General features: G+C 36.7%; 1 protein-coding gene across 13 annotated transcripts in view; it reads right to left on the bottom strand.

The window, feature by feature from the left end:
- Nucleotides 1-9,067: 9,067 nt before the first annotated feature.
- LOC117420856 (nuclear factor 1 B-type) overlaps nt 9,068-21,100 on the bottom strand; it is a 154,212-nt gene continuing 142,179 nt past the window's right edge. For all 13 annotated transcript variants that reach the window (XM_059030081.1, XM_059030068.1, XM_059030076.1 and 10 more), the window contains one exon: nt 9,068-15,204. In XM_059030081.1, coding sequence (XP_058886064.1) covers nt 15,075-15,204 — 130 coding nt within the window. In that variant the 3' untranslated portion in view covers nt 9,068-15,074. The remainder of the gene's footprint in view (nt 15,205-21,100) is intronic.

The raw sequence follows: 21,100 nt of genomic DNA, 5'->3' as shown, positions 1-21,100 counted from the left end.
ATGGCTAAGGCAAGGGATGGAGGAAGATGACATCAGTAAAAAGGAATGAGTGGTTGGGTTGAGTGAAGGTGGAGGGGAGTGGTACTGGGATGCCAGCATCACTGTCGAGCCTTCCGATGTGTTGTGGGCTAGTTGACGAAACACCAAAGATGAGAGGTGCCCACCTGATGACTGCTGCAAAGTGCCCCACCCAGCCCATTCCAGAAGTTTGCCATGTTGATGTTCCAGGGAGGCTACAAATAGGCTGATCCCTGGAGCCAGCATTTCATTTCAGCCATCAACACCAGGCCAATAGAGAATCCATGTTACCTGGTGGAGGAAAAGTGCTGAAGGCCCCACCATTACTATATCATTTGTTCTGGGTGGAAGCAGAGTCCAAAATCACTCTCATGTAATAACAATCAAAATCTTAGGTTGCTAGGATATGATCTGCCTGGCGTCACCTATCGACCTATCTGTTTAAAATTTGCGTAAAATGCCTACTGCAATGGTACCTGTATACAATAATGATTTCCATGACACGAGAGTAGATGTTAAAACTTTATGCTGATTTGAACTCGGCTCTCGCCAAGATAAGCACCAACTAAGACGTAGCTTTACAGTAAACTAATGTGATCCATCTGTGTCTCCATCCATTTGCGTTTCCTTCCATATGATGATGTATATCCTGTCTGGTGTTGATGGCTGAAGTGTAATGCTGGCTCCAGGGATCAGCTTATTGTCTCCTTAGCGCATCAGCACACAGAACGGCTGCTATGCTGGCTCTGTGGATCAACCACAGTGCGGTCTCCCCAGCGCATCAGCATGACAACCGTCTGGATTGAGCTAAGTAGGGTACATCTCTGGGGTCTTCAAGTGGGCACCTTCCATCCTCTGTGTTTCGTCGACTAGCCCACAACACCTCAAGAGGGCTCGACTGTGATTCTGGTTTCCCAGCATCACCCCCCTCTGTCCCCCACTCAACTCAGCCCAGCTTACTTACCCGTACAGCAGCGTTTCTTTCTTTCTATTGTGCTTGAGATCCCCAGCCAGAATCTTTCCGTCTCAACCACAGCCAGTTGCTGCTCCTCTCTGCTGCTTCAGATAAGTTCTTCACTGTGCGACGCAACTCTTGGCCACTGAATCCGACGTCTCTGAGAAACCGGGTTGTAGAGTGTGCCACAAATCCTCGACAACCCACTTCCACTGGGTAAACCCGGACTCTCCATCCTCGCTGTTCCGCTTCAGTGGCTAGTTGAGCATACCGCAGTTTCTTCCTCTCATACGCCTCATCTACAGCATCCTCCAATGGCACTGTTAACTCTACCAAGTGAACAAGGTGTGTTGATCCAGACCACAAGACAATATCTGGTCGAAGGTTAGTGGTGGCAATCTCAGGTGGAAAAATAAGCCGTTGACCAACATCTGCCAGCATTTTCCAGTCTCTAGCAGCTTCCAGTTGTCCTGGGTGAGGATTAGTTTTAACACCTTTTCTTGGTGGTTGCTCTCCTGGGCGGAGAGCCACCTTACATCCTGTCAAAATCTGCCTTAATGTTGCAGGTGATGAACACAAAGGACATGAGGGATCCTCTCCTACCTAGAGGTTTAGGTTCTGTCAGGTCATCATATGTTGACCTGATGAGGAATCTGATCCTGCTCTGTTCCATTGACCATAGGTCTTGCCAGCCAATCTTGCGTTGTTCCACACTCTCCCATCTCATCCATTCTCCCTGCTTGGCCTGGGAAATGGCCTTTATGCACCTCATCCTCTCCTCCTGCTTTTGCACCTTGTTGACTACCAAGACTGTTCTGGTTGTGAGCTGAGGTCAGAACCAGTGTTTAGTTGTCATCTCATGCCCTGTTCTGAACCAGTAGCCAAGTCATTCTGAACGAATTTTGTGTAGGCTATTTATTCATTCTTTCATTCTTTCATTCTTTATGTTTTGGTAATGTTACTTTTATAATAAGAAAAAAGACTTAAATATTAAAATATCTCTGAAAAAAACATCCCTAAAGCTATATTTTTGTATATTGTGACAGCAAAGATAAAACAGTATTATATTATTAGTATATTAGATTACTATGACTAGTACTACAAAATGATAATAACTGTTACTTTGACTAGCATATGTGTTGACTAGACATTATCTTTTATGTTTAATTTTGCCTATATTTATCCTTTCTCAACTTTGTTCAGGACCAAGGGTCTTGAAAACACATCTCTTAATACTTAATACTTACTACAGTTGATAAGGAATGCACGTACACAACTGTTAAAGTTCAACTATGATACTGGATCTTTCACTGATCATGCTTTATTTAATTCTTGATATACTGCTATTAAATTAGCATATTTTTTTTTTTATTATGAAGCAGTGAAAGGAGATTGATGGATAAGAAGCTTATCAACCCAGTGGCCTATACCAGGAAGGTTTTGTATCCCTTTGGCTATCATACCAATGTTACACATTTGGTTCAATATATTGTTTAAAGGCGGGAGAGAACACACAGTACAGTAGATTATGATGACCTGTTCTTATGGAACTTTCCACACATATACTGTATATTTAATTGGTCTTAAAAGCCCAGAGGAGCAGGTTGGGTCAACACTCTGTCAGAATGATTTTATAGATACATTACCTTTTTTTGGTTTGCCATGTGATGATTCACCATATTTCTCACTTTTATGGCAACATTCAAGCAAATTCTGCAAATGGTGCTGTCAGTTAAGAGATGACTGAATGTTTAATCAAGAGATTTTTGCTATAACAGGGTGTCGTTTGGGGCATGTCTTCAGAAGTTTCATAATACAGTAGAGTCAGTAGCGGTTTTAAGCACATGCAACCATGCAATTGCAAGAGGCCCCGAGACAGCAAGGGGGCCCTGTATATTCACCTCAAGTCTGCACCAGAATGAATGACTTATTAGCCATTTTACTGTTCTTTGTATCTACACCACAAGCCAAAAACAGAAAAAACACAATGTGTGAGGGTTTAAAGCTGTGCGCAAGTTTGTCAGTATGTGCCGCATAACCACGTAACCCACGATTTTAACTAAAAATGGTAAGACATTTAAAAAAATACTATTAAGTAAGTATAGATAACAATCTATATTCATTCTAAACCTGATATTGATGCTGCTGCCTCTGATATAAAAAGTTGAATGTCGCAAAATGTTTTACACCTAAATTGTAATAAGACTGAAGTTATGCTGTAAGGTACTTCCCATCAGCTACGTAAAACCAATGCTGTAAATTTGTCAGTTGATGGTACCGTGCTTGAGTTCAGATCTAAAATTAAAAAATTGGGTGTGATTTTTGATCCTGGGTTAACCTTTGAACTGCATGTGTTGATCACTGTCAAGGTTTCATTTTTTCACCTCAGAAATATAGCTAGGCTTCAACCTATGCTCTCTGTATCTGTGGATGAAAAATTGGTTCATGCGTTGGATTGATTATTGTAACGCCCTGCTCACTGGTGTCTCTAATAGCATTCTCAACAAATTGCAATATGTTCAAAATTCTGCAGCTAGAATTCTGTGTAGGTCAGCTCTAGGGATCACATTACACCTGTGTTGGAGGCCTTGCATTGGCTGCCTGTTAGGTTTCGAGTGGATTTTAAAATCCTTCTCTTGACCTACAAGGCTCTCCATGAGCTGGCTCCACTTTATTTTTCAGATATTTTAACCTTTTACACAGCCACTCGCAACCTCCGCTCCACCAATCTTAGACTGTTGTGTGTCCCTTCTGCTCGCCTGTGCTCTATGGGTGACAGGACTTTCTGTTGCTATGCCCCAAAACTGTGGAACTTCCATTAGAGATCAGGGGTTCAGCAGGGGTTCAGCAACTTTGCGTGGGCAGCAGTGTGGAGTAGTGGTTAGGGCTCTGGACTTTTGACCGGAGGGTTGTGGGTTCAATCCCCGGTGGAGGACATTGCTGCTGTACCCTTGAGCAAGGTACTTTACCTAGATTGCTCCACTAAAAACCCTCTAAGAAGCCTGATTATTTCCTGGATTAAAAAAGGCACTCATTTGGTCTACATTGTTAGCACGCTCAGTTAAGAAATACAAGGTTGAGGGTTCAATTACAACCTCCCCCAGTTGCATAATTGTGCTGTAACTAAATAAAGGGAGTGTCTGTCTCAGGTCTTGGGTAGTTTCCTGACACCTGCATGTGATTTTATATTCTTTTTTTTGTATTCTTTTATACGTTTCTTTTTAAAAAAAAAATCAGATTTTTTGTTAATCCACCAGATACCCATGCCATGTACTCATGTACTTCTTTTGATCTGATGAAAAAAGGATTTTCTCAAATACAAAAGAAGCCTTTGTGGCCATTTGAAGGGTTTCAGGACAACTGGGTAAAGGCCTGTCTTTTTTTGACAAGTCACATTGTAAATCTGATGGACAGCTCAAGCATTGGTGAAATATTTCCTTGTAAAAAGGAATTTGCTATTTTCATGCATCCAGATTTTTCCTGCACAATTTGATTATTATTATTATTATTATTATTATTATTATTATGATTATGATTATGATTATGATTATTATGATTATGATTATTATTATTGGAGGTCCGGAGACACTTAAGAATGGCATTTCAAGCATTGAGCCAATGTTAAAAATGTTTCCTTTTATTCTCCGCAGTCAAGTCTTCAAAAAGCACTATTCAGTCTAAGTGCTGTAAGTATGCTCTGTTTCACAAAACATATATTTACCCCTTGAAGTCCAAACAGAAACTTGTCATCAGAGTTTAGAATCCATAGTAGGCCTCTCCTGTCTCATATTTCAGCTAAATGGTCCCCACTGGGGCTCAAGAATGTATCATGTATCATAAATCAAAGTCATGATAGAAATTTGGCAGCTAGGCAGCACCCCACACTGTGTAATGTACAGTAAAGATGTTTTAAGGTGCACATTAATGTCATGAATGAAAGAGTCAAAAAATGAAAAGAAAAACCTTAGAAGGCCTTTTTTTTTTTTTTTTTTTACTAATGCAGCAGACCAGAGAATATTCCTCTCATTTATGTGACATGTACATAACTATACATTGCATTCTTGTACAACAAATCACTACACTCAAAGTTGATATCTTTTTGAAAGGTTCCGGTATGCTAAATATGCAAGTTGCTTATAAATGTTTCCTTATTAAGGTAACTACCACACCTATTGACGGTGTTTACATGGACAAGTCCTGACAGTTTTCCTCACAATGTTTTGGCCGTACTTCTCAAGAATTGCGTTCCCATGTAATTATTATTTAAGACAACAAATTGGGCCGTGACAATGCAAATTACTGCAGTCATAGTGATTTAGGGGAGGGGATATTTAAATGTCCCTGTCTGCATACTAATTAGGGAAAGAACAACTTTTAATATCGTGAGGAGAGCTTGCATGCGTTGCCATGAAGATAAAAACATTTTAAGATACATGAATTCACATGTTGCTGCACATTCTGAATTATGCCACGCATTAGCTACTTGTTTGTCTGGTTACCTTTCCAACACACACACACACACACACACACACACACAATTATATAAAATATAATTTCTACAAGTTTTACTACTTAGAATTTATATTTGTGTGTGTGTGTGTGTGTGTGTGTGTGTGTTGGGGGTGTCTATGTTTTGTACGGCCTTTCTGCTGGAGATTACGTGAGATTAAGTCAGAAGAACGGGATCTTGACTGCTGAAACCTTGTGAGCCACAAGTACGATTCCTGCTCCAGTTTACATGGATTTCTACACATATTTTTATCTTGAGAAAGCGATTGACCCTGCCCTTAAAGTCAAGCTGACCAAAAGGACTTTCTTTTGCTATTTTGCGTGACAACGTCACAGAGTCAAGACTGTAGAGTCGATTTTCATTTGCATGTAAACCCAGCCATTCAGTCTCCATGCAACTTTTCTCTTATAGTTTACCATGCTTTTGCTATACTACTTTTTTACTTTTCTGTGCTATTACTGCTGTACAATGCAATAAACTTCTATAAGGATTCTTTCATTACTGGAACCACACCAACAGCTTGCAAACATCATAGTCCTCCAACTCGTCCATGAAACACACCTCCAGCACATCTCACTGTTAAGTAATGACATACTATAATATGGATGAAATCACTTCCCCTTTAGCTTTAAATTGCTTCTTGGTGACAAGAAAGATGGTTAAAAATGTTATAATATATAATATACAATTAGAATATGTGGCAGTGTGTAAACAGAGATGTTTCAGGGCTGCTTCTGGCTCCATGCACCCAAACAGTTAATACCATAGCTCCTTAAGACTTATACTTTATTGTCCAGAAAGTGGTGGTTGTGTATGTGCTAATTGTTGTCCCAGCAGCCATTTATTGTACCACAATTCTACAGATCTTTCAAAAACCCCTGCAAAGTTCAGATGAGTCCAGCAGTGTGACTGTCCATTTAAAATAGTATTTGAGAAGATTTATACCACTATTGGTATACTTGCCATCAATTCACATACATTATAACTATTCACATATTATAACTTTCTGACAGCAACTAACAAAAAAGGCCCTATTATGAAGTGCCCAGGCTAGTTTTCATAGAATAATAATAAAAAAAAAAACGTTTCTGGCTAGTTTTATACCAGTTAAAAAAAAACACTTCCCTCTCTGTACATGGTGTCCGTTTTGTGTTATGAAGGATCCAATGTGTACATTGGGTAGGTTAGCAAAGTGCTTCCTTGTCTGCATGATATGTAAATCTGACTTGGTTAAAAGAAACTCCATGGGAACTGCAGTTAGCTGCTTAATCCCACACATCCTATTGGAGAGAAGACGGGCACCTTCAGAAGAAGCTTACTGAGGCTCAGCATGTAGTGCGACTGATCCCCCCCGCCACCCAGCTGCATGGGCCAGAGACATAGAGGAACAGAACAGTGAACGCAGTCATCCAGTCATGATACTTCTCCGCAGACATGGGAAAGGGAGCTGTGAAAGCCGGTTCATCTGATTAACAACCAAGACCCTTCTTTTTTGTTTACGCCTAAGGCTATGGCTGAGAAGGTCTGACTCTTTTGGAGATGCTACTGTACACCATTCTAACTCCTGCATGCCAGGACATTTCTGAAGCCATTCATTTGTATTGTGCAATAGTATCTTGATAGAGTACCATGATATGACAAGAGTTGACTGATGCCAACAACTTGTGTTGGTTTATAAAAGAAAAATGCTCAACTACCTCGTTGTGAGGATAATTTGTTTTACTGATGGTATTTTAACTCAGGCTCTCCTGACTCTTAGGCCTTAACTCTAACCACTTTAGTGACTGGCCTCGCTTGTTTGTTACCTCAGGAACTAGCTCATACTCAGCCAACATTTTCTGGACAATAAAGTATACTGCTTAATGAAATATAAAACACATCATGATCTGAGGTAATTGTGGCTGGTAGTAGGCAGATTCAGCATTCATGACAGTTATTGTAATATGTTTTTAAATAATAATAATAATAATAATAATAATAATAATAATAATAATAATAATAATAATAATAATAATAATAATAAAATAATGTCTTCTTGTATTCCCTAAGAGAAGCAGTTTACAAAATTACCCTTAGATTCTCGCAGAAAGCATAATCCTTAAGGAGTAGATCTGTTGAATTCAGGGGCCATCCATCCATAATTATATCTAGATTTTTCAGTCCTGATGTACTTGTTCCTCCGGTGGTTTATAAACAACAGCTGTTTGCTGAAGAGGGTAGTCATTATGAATTACATATCATTCAGATTGTGCACCCCATTATCTTCTTCCAAAGCACACATGTAGTAAAGCACAGTGAAAGCATGCACATAAACTGAAGTTTCAGCAGGAGATCCAAATACCTTCCTTGTGCAACATGTGCAATTATAATATAGCCATAATAACCATAGTTTAATCAAATCTGACTTTTTAAAAACAAAGATTTGCTTTTTTAATGGCCTGCCAGGAAGAGAATGCTGATAGACTCCACCACAAGTTTCCCGGTTAAAAGGCCATAGCCTGAATTGTTGAGATTTGTCTCCATGTGTACTTAAAAATCACAAATTTGTCTTTATTTTTCCTGTGAAACATAGTAGGGTGAATTGCAGCCTATTTAACTTCATCAAATCATTGACAGCAGGCTCTGATGAAAATATGTAGGACATGAGAACAGCCAAAACCCGGCTCTGGTGCTATTGAAGCCAGATGTTTACTTAACTGGCCAATTTTGATAAACGGTGTAATGATAACCATGCTACATTGGGTAATTTTATATCAGCATAGTCACATATTGTTTTTGTTTTGCAGTCAGATTAATTCATTTTGTGCTCCGGGACTGCTGTTTGCTTTTTTTCTAATTAAACTATACTGTATTTGTTTTTTCATAATGCATGAACAGCTTTAGATACTTTTCATTTTTAGACTAAGTTTTAGCATGCTTTTTATGGGCCAATTTATATCAACTCAATAGATAACTACCTCCAACTATTTTTTTTCCAGTTTGGTTAACAAACATTTTTCTGGCATAAGGAAAATACATTGGGTATAAAGCATATCGAAACTTGGATTAAGAACAGAGGTGGGATTTTTAAGTTAAATATGTGAGTCCTGGTTCAATGCCTTATTCTCATTGTCAAAATTGCTTTAAACTGATCTCATATGTGCACAAGGCCTCAAGCTGGAATCCTTGTTTGTTGATTCATGAATTATGTATCTAGTACATGTTCTACAGAATACACGTGAAACAATATAACATGGCTTTTGCAGAATCTGACACCAATGACATCTTATTTTTTCCAATGAAGTCCATATATTCCAATGTATTAAATAATGCTCCAATAAGTCTTGCTTTTTTATTTCATCAAAATTCTTCTTCTTATTATTTAGTCATTTAGCAAATGCTTGTATCCAAAGTGACTTACAGAGACTAGGGGGTGAACTATGCATCACAACTGCTGCTGCAAAATCACTTACAATAGGACCTCGGTTTTACATCTCATCCGAAAATGAGTGAATGGCTGCAGTTGACACCATCATAATGTTACAAAGGGTAGCAGAGGGTAGATGGTGGTGAGCTGTGGATCAAAGACTCAAGAAGCAACAGTGTTTTGTAGCATAGCTCATTTTATTGTTTAAACAGTTTTGCATAGGAAATATATCCACTTCCAGTAATTGACTGCAGTATGAGCAGCTGCTAGCAGTATAGGCTGGATATAACAGTAACAATCACAATAAGTCAAGCTTTATTTACACTGATTTTAATCTTGTGGCAGTTTTAGCCCCTGTACCATTTGCAACAAGCCCAAAGACAGTCCCTTCTGCTACACAGCAGACAGGAAATAAGTCCCTTAAAAAGAAGAACACCAAAACATGTTTTTAAACCATCAGCCCCTCCCTCTCCTGCTCCTGTCAACAGAGGCCTGAGTTACAGAAACAGAAAAAAATAATACATTTAGGCAACTAGATTATGATACATTACATACAGCCAGCTACAAAGGCTTGTGTCTATACTTGCCTGTTATGACAGGGACCTTGATTTTGTTCTTGTATTTCAGTTTTGAAAATTAAAAATATTTTTAGCCAAGGGGTGTAAAAGTGCCACAAGATCCAAAATGGAACAACCCTGCGGTGTAGCTACTAAGCATGTTTAAACTGTCTACTTGTCATCTACTGTTGTACTAAATGTAGCATTGAAACACACTGCCCTAAAATTTTTTTTTTTTTTTTTTTTTTTTTTTCTCAAGAGAAATATCAAGATCTTACAAGAGACAGGGGCCACTCCATCCCAGCTGACTAGAAGTTTCATGTGAATGAAGCACAAACCGTAATGAAAAAAGGCCTGGGAAGAGCCTTCGCTCACAATCTGTATGTAGAAGTTTTTGACAATAATTCTATCAAGAAGAGGGTTTTATTTTTTTTACAAGTGAACTCCACAGAGACTGTGAACTTGAACAGGCACTGCTTATTTGACTGGTTTTTTTTTTCCTTTTGGTAAAACATTTGCTGGTTTTTGTTTCATTCTTGTTTACATAACCTGATGTTAGTTCACACAGTAATCAATGCCCTCCAAAAACAACACATTTAAATAGAACACACCTCTTAAAATTCAATTAGTAAATACATGTGTCACACCAGTCCCTGTAGCACAGTTTTAAAACACATTCTGTAAAAATTCAAGAATTATCCTGGAAATGTCACTGTGCCTCCTTGCATACCAATAGTCCCAACGTTCTTGGTTTGGACAACAATAGTCAGAGCAATGTATCTAGTACAGCTGGGTTTGTTTGTATTCTAATGTAAAAAGTCAGTGTCACTGATGCAATTTTTGTTTACTGCTGTTAAAATTGTTATCTCATACGTGTGCAATATTCCCAGACATTTGAAACTATTCAGCGCTTAAAAAAAAGAAAACCTACAACCATTGTAGAACAAACTACAACAACAAATGTAAAAATTGACCATTTCCATCTTCTCTTGTAACATTGTGTGCTGTGGTATAGAAACAGTATAAGGAGCTACCATGGCATTTGAATATAGTGACCCTAAAAGGTCAAAGGGCAATATCAGTGGTCCAGGCTATCATCCATCTTCTAGTGATGTACGTAATTTAGGTACCAACTGTTAACTGTACACACCTACACAATTGTTGTGGAACTAAGTGGAATAGGGGAACTAGCAGAAAGTGCAAATATGAAGGCAGTTTTCTTTGAACTCCTTCAATACATAAATGGAGTACTAACATGCAACTTTAGGCTTTTTTCACTGTTAATTTGCTTAGCCTGCACATTCAGGAATTCTCAATGACAATGAAAAGGATCCAGGAAGCACGCTGTTGTAATGTTTTGATACATTTGTATACCTTTGCTTATATTTATTTTTTATTTTCTTTCAAACGACCGTGACAGAAACATGTAAACTGTATGTGGTAATCATGCTTAGGGCCTAACTGCCAGCAACATTGCATTGTCCTTTTATCATGTTTAAAATTACTGTACACTGTATAATATGATCCCATTCTGCAGCCTTCATAGTTTTACACAATGTTTTCCAATTTCAGTACATGGACAGAACTAGTTCTGGTGTCACCTTAACAAATGTCCAGAGATGGAGCAACACTAAATCTCATAAAAGTGTTTTTCACATCAAGGTGACAAGGTGTTTTTAAAATCTTTGTCTGCCATTTCATATGCTGTAATTCCCATACCAGTAAAAAAAAAAAATCACAAGAACTCTTGCTAAGGCCATACTAATAAAAAATGACAGTGTTACTGCCAACATTATTAAATGTTTCCAAAATCCAAATTCATCAACACTAAATACAACAAAATAACCTTCATAAAACTTTTCACAATTTACAATTTTGTAAAGGATATGTTACCAGTACTTTTTAAGTATTGGAATATGTAGGACAAATGCTAAATGGACAGTCATTTTTAATATATAAATTAATGTAAACTGGAGAGTTTTAACTCAAGTCCAGTCTCCATAAGAGCAATAGTTTATTTCTCTTCTTTAAAAAATGGAAATAACACACATATCCTTTAGAATGTTTAAAAAAGCTACCTTTATAAAACAGGGTAAGTTAATAAAAAAAAAAGAGAAAGCCTTAAAAAAATAAAATAAAATAAAATAAACAAACTATACAGTGTACAAATTACTGTCTACAAGGCAGACAAGGCGATGCATTGGAGAGACCCTTGATTCTCTCATATCATGCAGCTTCACAGGCTTTCATATATATTTCACGGAGCTGCCAGATTGAATAATACCCCCAGAACTATTGCAATAATAATTGTTGCCATGATTTATTTATTTTTCTTTATGTACAGTCTCCTTCACTGCTTTTGTTTCCCTAAACAAGCCTTACACATTCCTGTCACACTAGGGGATCGCCAGGGGGCTCAGAGGCCGCAAAGCACTTAAGTTAATAAAGGCTGAACAGTGCACATAGAACGGGGTGGCTCGGTTTGAGAATAAGCATCTTGGTGAAGTAGGAGAGACGAGGCATGACTTGAGTTCCAAATGTTACTGCCTTTTGGAAGGGCCGGATATAGTATGTATAGCCACTTCAGTTGTTATTACCTTTATGGGCACAATCGCATGCATATCATTTGTAAACTGCTGCTGCTGCTATAGAGTGCAAACACGGTTTAGAAAGTTAAGATGTAAACCCACATGCCAGGTAGTAAGGTGTTATATTAACTTTTGTTGAAGTGATCATTTTAAGATGCAGTAATATGTAATGCCGTGTGCACCTATGCATCCCATTAACAAGTCAGCAATGGCGCCCGCAAACAACACTGTCAGGATCTTTTTCACATGCTTCCATTACAGGCTGTATTCATTATACTTCTTACTTAATAACCAATTAAACACCCTGAATCTAAATGAAATAATAATTGAAATAATTATTTCGGAACTGCTTAAAATTCTGGAAATATACAGACATTTTTTTTTTATTCAGATTTCACAATTTTGTCGATTAGACTGGTACAGAATAGATTAAACTGTAATTGATGTATTGTTTAACTTCATTATTCAAGGGTTCTCACATGCATTCAGCATGCACATTAGTGCATTTGTGATTGTAGAAAATTTATGAAAAGTCACTTGGTTTATTAAGGCAGTTGCTAAGGAAGCCATGTTGCATATATTGTAGGTGTTTAAAATGAGGTTATAAGTTTACATAATAGGTTATAAGGAGGGAAGATTACGTTTTGAAACATCATCTTTGGAAAACAAACCAGTATTGTTTTCCATCACTCAATAATCTCTCCACAACTTTTGTTTGTTTGTTTTTTAAATGAAATTTGAACATTTCTTTCCCCCTGCACAGGGCATGGGTGCGTCAGCTCAAACACCATATACTGCATTTATAATACATTTTCCTGAATATAAACTTAGATAAACAATTCTAATGCTGAACAAGCTTCTCTGATTTGATTGGTTGATTACTGTACTCAAGTCAAGCCTGCTCTCCTATGAAAATGAGCTTCTTCCAGGAATCATGCTTGCACCCCAGGTGGGAAGTTAAAAGAAGGAACCAGTTTGTCACAGTAGACAGATCAGTGACTTTGCAGCCAGTATTAGGCCAAGGGTGCATACCTCACAGCTATGCTGCAAAGTTTAAAAAAAACAAAACAATTAGAATCACTTACCTCCCCTCCCCTCCCAGTATAAAAAAGAAACAACACCCCATGTCTATCTCTTAGTACACAAAAAAGACCTTATAACACTGCATAGAAAGCAGTACCCACTTTGGCCAATCAAAAAAAAAAAATACAACAACACCACCAAAATAAACGCATACAATATTCTCTATCTCCATACTAGCTTATGATAATCAATACAGCTATAAGCACTACGTACATAGGCAAAACTTGGTATTGCATAATTCTTATAAATCTGAAAACCCCCAAAATAGTAATTTGAAGATGGAAGAAAAAATGAAAGGTTATTAGGAAAAAAACACCAAAAATTCTGAAAATAATGCTGGTTGATTATAAACTTTTAAACGGCAACTATACACAGCCATGATATGCATTATAAATGAGAGATAAAGTAGTAAATGTAGTTAAAAATCAATGATGACACAATTTCATCCAGAGTACAAAATATTATTATTATTATTTTTTTTATCATAAAAATGTTAATTTTTAAAATGGTAATAAATGCAGCAAAAAACAAGTGTAGTGATGTCTCTGTTATATTCAAAGGCAAGGCACGTAATGTGGACTATAGATTTTCGTGCAAATTAAGATTATTGGAAAGATTATTTTATATATATCTTGTTTTGAGATGCAGAGGCAAAGTAACTGCCATGCACACTGCTAGTGTTTGTGACCAAAGGGATCTACTGAATCACGAGTGTTCAATAAGCACCATGCAACTATTCAGCACCCTTTATGTCAGGCAAGTGTTTGCATTGAGTGCAGAATTCTATTTTATTTTTATTTTTTAACTTGAGCAACCTGCATTCTTTATATATATATATATATATATATATATATATATATATATATATATATATATATATATATATAATTTTGTAAACCGTAGCTTCATAAGCTAACAGCCAAACACATCTTCTTTTTCTGCTTCTGTGATGCTAGAGTCATAAGCCATTTATACACAATATGTGTTTTTCACACTCCATTTTTAAATTCATAATAAATAAAGACTGCCTCCAGGGGAGGGAACGGCTCATAAAAATATAAGTGCTGTTTCGTTCGTATTTATGATTTGTGTACACTGCCTATCACGCACAGTTGTGTCTACATTTTTTTAAAATAATTTCCCCCTTGTAAATTAAGGATACAAATCTAAATTGTTTAAGTAAAAAAAAAAAAAAAAAAAAAAAAAATATCCCGAACATTTTATTTCCCTCAATTTAGAGTCTTAGGGCTGCTCGACTTCTATAGTTTCCCTTCAGTATTACATTTAAAATTGCACTTGCCTCATATGCTTTAAATTTTGTTATGGAAATATCTAAATCCATGCAAGGGGCAATTATCGTTACCTTTAATTAGGTATATTGTATTAGTAAACTTTTTAGTGTAGGTATTAGCCTTTAACCTTAATCTAAATGTAAGAATGATACCAAAAAGATTACAGGTTAAAGGTTAACTTCGACAGAACTGTGGCAAACTGAAGAAAAGCATCTGATTTTCAACTTTGTTGCTATGGAAATGTAGCTAATGTTTTGATTCATGGGCCTCTTCAGGTGACAGCCTATTTAATTTGAAAATAAACGACAATTCAGTTGCTTGTCAGCCTTTTTTATGATTTAAACCCACTCAAAACCAGGACTAGTTCTCCCAAAAGCTCATAAAAGAAGAAAAAACGATTAATAGAAACTAGCTTATCATGCAAACATTAAGGCATCTAAAGTTGTACTGAATATACAACATTTACCTTTTTAAAATTTTTTTTTTTTTTTACAAAGGCTAGCTGGCAAGAGCTGTCTCAGTATCAGAGTGCATTAAACAACCGTTTAGTATTTTTTCAATGCCCCCTTATTGAGAAAATGGAGATTCGGTGAGTGCTGCTTCCTGGTCTGTAGTGTTTTTACTATTCTCAGTTCTGCTGGCTCTGCTTCTATTCTTCTTTGCCTTCAGTTACTTGTTTCTGCTTGAAGGAAGGGTTCACCAATGATGTTTATGCTGTAATTCTGGACACTTGTTGGCAGAATCGGAGTCCCGTTCGACACTTGGAATGGAACTAAGCTCGCCCAGGTACCAGGACTGCAAAACAATAAAGGGGAAAATATAGGAACTGAAATGGTGAAGACATTATACAGAATCTTTCTTTAATTCTCTTCAAACTGCACAATAAATACCTTTATGTTACATTATAATTCACTTAGAACAACAGGAGCTAATTATACAAATAATACAATGATAAGTATATCTAGGCTCCACCACACCACCCCTGTTAAATAAATGTGCCAAGTAGTTTGGAAATAAGGGAGTTATCAATGGCAACAGAGTTGGTTATTTCTAAACCACATATACTCTGCAAAGCAGTATTATTGGATCACCACATCCTAATCTTACAGTACTCTTGATTTCCCAACAGTACCTCTTTGTGTTCACCGTTGCTTAATGTAACAATGGAGAAATAGCTATGTGGTTCAGCAAGCCAAACTTAAATGTGAAAGGGCACTAATAAATTAAATACAAAATAAAAAAAAATCATAAATAAAAACCTGTGTTCTCAAGATGCAATTTGTGGTTTACCACTAGAAATGAGCAACCATGAACTTAACAAGCTGTTTTAGAATGAATAAAAGAGCCAAAACCACAGAGAGACAGCAGATACATCATTATAGTTCAACAAAAGAAAGGTCAATTAGGGTAGTTCTAACATTTTTACTACAGTCCTGAAGTCTTTTGTCTTGGTGCTACAGACGAGACCTTTATAATTGCACCCTAATGCCTTTCCATGCTGGAATATAATTTTCTGTAATAGACCAAAACATCTTTATGTATGTTGTACTAACTGTGTGCAGTACACATACAGTTTGGTCAAATCATTAAACTTATAAAAACAACATAAGATGAAGGCCTACTGGAATTTTGATTGGTTGATTTCTAATAATGACCTACATTATAAATGATAAGGTACTAGGAAACAGCAGTTTAATTCAAATGTTGTACTTGAAAAATCTTTATACTGTATCTCCCCAATTAAAAACACCAAAGAAACAAAATATTTCCATTACAATAAAAACAGGACCAGAAATATGGTTGCCTATGCAAAGAATAAGAATATATGGATTTTAAAGCACAGATTATTTCAGCTGGTGTGTCATGTCTTTATAAAAGTTTACTTCTTTTAACAATGAACAAATGGGGAAAGCTTAGCCTGTATATTTTTTAAAAGAACAATCAATCAATAATGAATTAAGCGGATAGCCTTTTATTTCAAATTCAGCAGGTTTTATAAATACAAGCTGTACTTTAGATGAACAGAACATTTTAATTATCTTACAGACTTATGTTCCTAAATATTAAATTATGTTTGCACATTCCTGAGTTAGCTAATATTTTCAAAATAATCCTTACCAGATTGATTCTATTAAGTATACTTTACTGCCAACTTTTTAATGAAAATAAACTTACTTTTGATAAAGCGTTTGCTATAAGGAATGCAAATAACCTCTAGCTATTGTGAATCCCGTTCATACAAAACCATGTATAAAAATGATTTATTTTAAATTGCTTTTAAAGCATTGCAAGGAAAAATAAACCGAACCATTCACCAAAGCAGGCAGCAGATTTCACCTCCTTTCTTAAGGTTAAAAGTATCTATTCTATTCCCCAGCTGATATCACAGTCTTGAAAAGTGTAAAAGAAAAAAATAAATCCTATCAGCATTCTCTGGTGCCTGACAGAAGGTGTAAAAAAGTGGTCTGATCTACACACTTGATGAATTACAGTTCCAAGTTCTAACCTACAAAATGTAATTATAAGAATACATAGTATTTTTTGTATAAACGTATAAAAAAAACCAACATATAATCCATACTTAGATAATACTCTTAACATACTGTATGCCTGGCATGTAAGCGAAAGACAAAAATAAATGCATAAATAAATATAAAAAGGACGAAAGGATTACTGTATGGATCCAACTTCCTTATAGTATACTAGAATGTTGAGCTTCTGTTTAAAACTGGATTGAAAAGATTGTTTTTGCTTTTAAGCCAACATGACTTTAAATTTATTTAGCGCTTCTGCTGCTCTGTATATGTTCTCTCCCCAAAATTCTCCGCTCTTTAAGTCAGACAACAAAGTGCTTGATGAGATTTAGAGCCAGCAAAATGTGAAGCAGGACAAAGAACTTCACTGTGGGATGATACGCTGTCTCCTATGTAAATTATCTTAGAAAAGCCTGTTTTCAGATTTAAAGTCAGTGTTTGCACCCCATTTTTAATCAATAATGGTCAACTGCTTTGTCTTATTCATCTAATGCAAATGTAAGACAAGACTGTAATTGTTAATCAACGCTGCGGTTCAACACAAATATACCCCCAGACAAGCACTGTGTTGTTTAGTTGCTTTTCTAGGACATATGTGTTGAATAATTAGGCAGGCAAGATCCTCCCAGCTTCAATACCTGTGTAGCACAATCACTTCTTTCAGCTCCGTCATTATAGTGCATGCTCAATATTCTGTCAGCTGGGTCTAACAGAAACAAAACGGACTTTGTTTCAAGAGAGAGGTTTATTTAAAAATGGAAAAGTAGTGAAAAGAAACTGACTTGACTACTATTGCATCCCATGTTCTGCAGTTGCTATATTTTTCTTAGACATAGAGGGTTAAACTATGCACCCTTTGGACTGGAACGCAGAAGTTAGGATGTGGAACACCGACTTTATTCTCTCACAACAAGCCTAAGCAGTGGTGGCGCACAGGGGTCCTAAATGTAGTATTCCTCTCTACAAATTACCTTTTATGTGGTGTTATATAAAACCTTTAAAAACAGCATGTGTAAATGCATAGTTTCTGGAGGGTCAAGGCAAAATCCCAAGTTTATAGGAAACAAGTCCATAACACTCAGAGAAACCAGAAAAAAAGAACAAAAAAGAAAAAAGTTAATTTGGTTGAATGCAGTCCCAACGTGGTTAAAACAAGGGATATGTGCAGCAAATTTCTGGGCAGTGCTTCTCCCCCCCCCCCCCCCGCCCCCACACTCTTTTGCTCTCTCTCTCTCTGGCCAGCCAGAAATCATCTGACAGGAAATGAGAGATTACGTTTTTCCTACCTAACCGAACAAAGAGCATACAGAGCAGGCAAACACTTTAGTGCAGAGCGGGAACTTCCCTAATCCTGCTGGAATCTGCAGGGTTGCTCAGATAGTGAGCTCAGGAGAGAAAAATAGGTTGTTTCTTTACTTTGGGATCTTGTCTGTGGATCATCCCTCCTTTTTGTTCCATACTGCCTCTTTCTTTAAAGTTAGCTTAAAAGTATCCCAACATAATCGTGAGGAAAATTGACTTTATTGATTGATGGGGTCCATTGTTTCCCTTTTTCTAAGTCCTAAAGTTCAAGTTCAATCTGGCATTACATCATGTCTGGTTTCCCTGGGTTACCAGACGGCTTGAGACGTGACCACCACTACAGAGAAAACAAACAACCTTCTTCACACTTCGACTCCCTTATCGATTCAAACAACCCCCCCCCCCCCCCCCCCACCCCCACCCCCACCCCACCCCACCCCACCCCACCCCCACACTCTCACAAGCATGTCTCGAGTATGCAGCATGGTTAATTTAGGGATTAAGTTCCAAATTGCATTATCTAATGGCATCTTAATGGATTGCTGACCTTTTTCCTGTAGAATGGCAGCATGCAAGTCTGGCTGTAATTCAATTAAGGTCTAAGGAAGAGCTCACAAGACACTTGACTAGATGAGAACAAGGAAAATGTTTAATTTTATTAACATATCAAAGAAACTATAGCTCCACTTTCGACTAATATTTCCACAAATGTGCTATAAATAAATAAGTATGTTCAGAAATTAGTTTTTTTATCATGTCTGCATCTACACCCCATTTAAGTGGAAGGAATATCCAAGTGTATTACATTAGCCTGGTTAGTTTACAACAGATTAGTTCAAGTTTTGGCTAAAAAAGGACTGCCAAGGGATGCTCAATTGTCTAACATGTTGAAAGTTACAGAAACAAGGAATGATTTCCAGCTTCATAGTAAAGTGCACATTAAAGTCAGGTCTACATGTTACTTTTATACTTAAATTCAAAGGAAAGAAGTGAATGCTTGATTGTGGAAAGTATGTATATTATTCACTGATCTGCTATTGAAACTGTAACCTATTGTTTATTCTAACAGGACATTTAACTTCAATGAGAAAAGGTAAAAGGCACTGCTTTATTTCTGAAAAATGTTAAACCATTTACTTTTCAGTTTTTTTTTACTTTACCCCCAGAAAGCAACAGCACTAGGAGGTGAGGTACAAAAAAGGAGCTCGCTTTTTACTTTGAAAAAAAAAAAAAAAAAAGATCAGTAGCTTATGCTACAGGCTGCAAAAGAAACTCAGCACTATGAGAATAAACCTCTCCCTAGGAATCCTGCAAGACCAGCTGCTGTACAGCACGTTTATATGTCAAGATAACAAACTGAAGGCAGGAAATGCTGACCTGGTACTTTTGCCAAGATTTTCTTATTGAAAAATAAAAGAGAATGTTAACTGTTGAAGAGCAGTTTTAGGATTGCTGCTGAATATCCCCAGTCTCTGAAATACTTACAGCAGGTCTTAAACATTTAAAGAAATAAACAGGTAGATAGAAAAGCAAGTTAAACTTATAGTAATTTAAACTTTATAGAAATTGCATTCAACTTACATGTAATACGATTAACTTTTTTGGGGCCTGGAATCTGATACACAATACACATTATTATTATTATTTTTATTTTATTTTTTTACAGTTACAACAGTCATAGTACTATATGAACGTTCATGTAGTCTCATCCATATATACATGCAGCTTCAAGTCTCCAGCTTTTAACCTTTAATAAAGCTTGGACTATGCAATGACATTTCACATCTCTCTTAATTGAATGGCTTCTATGTTCCAATCCAAACCAAGTGGACTCTGGGTTGATCTTTAGAAATAAAGTATTTCTGTTCCTTCAAAGCTTTAAATAGATGTTAGACAACCAAACCTTGTTCAGAAAAGGGCAGCTGAGAGTGTAAAAATGTTCATTGTTTTGTTCCATATTTTGTTCAAAAGTAAGTTTTGATTGCCATTTAACTTGCTAATCTAAGAATTGAGAACAATATTATTTGCTCCAGCAATGGTGCCTCACACAGTAATAATCAGACAACTAACCAAACTATCTCAAAAGAAAGACTCACGGTGCAATAAAATAAGCATGATTAATTTCACTTTTATTGCATAAAGTCCTGATTTCTTCACTGGCGTGGGCCTCAAACAGATGTTTTATGTATGCTTTCCTTTCAGTAACATAAGTATGAGGCCTTCTTCTTGGTTGACATTAAATCAAAGTTTAAACATAACAGAGAAGGGAAAAAACAGCACAGGTTAACTCATAGTGACCTGGTATTCTTTTAAGCAAAGCCAATTCCCCTTTTCAATGAATAATGCAGTTTAATTCCCAAAACCAAGATCAGCAGATAAGGTGAGAAGTTGACCAACCACATCCAAATAATAAAGAGTAACAAAGACATATTTACAGATAACTGTCAAGACTGATTGTCAGCCTATTTTGCAGCTGTTTAAATGCAGTGGGGCATCACAATTTTGCCATTACCTAACTTTTGTTTTGACTGGACCGACCCCGGAGTGTGGTGGCAGTCAGTTAAACCCTGTAGTTAACGTTATGGACTACAATCACGCAAAGCAGGGGGTTGGCTTTGTTCCATGATGGAGTTAGTGGTTAAAAAAGATTCTTTACCCCCAGGGGTGGAATTTATGTATCTTTTTCTAACCAGTGGTCTATTTGTTTCAGCAAAAAGAAAAGAGACAATGGCATAGATTTTCTTGATCTAAAATGGTGGCGGATTGATTGTCAGCCTGTTGCAGCTGTTTAAATACAGTGGGGCATCACAATTTTGCCATTACCTAACCACCAGGACCTTTCTGTGCACCTGTGT

Source organism: Acipenser ruthenus, chromosome 1 (genome assembly GCF_902713425.1).
Source record: "Acipenser ruthenus chromosome 1, fAciRut3.2 maternal haplotype, whole genome shotgun sequence".
Classification (NCBI taxonomy): domain Eukaryota; kingdom Metazoa; phylum Chordata; class Actinopteri; order Acipenseriformes; family Acipenseridae; genus Acipenser; species Acipenser ruthenus.
The sequence above is the reverse complement of the archived record's forward strand: the minus strand, read 5'-3'. Positions and strand labels throughout refer to the sequence as shown.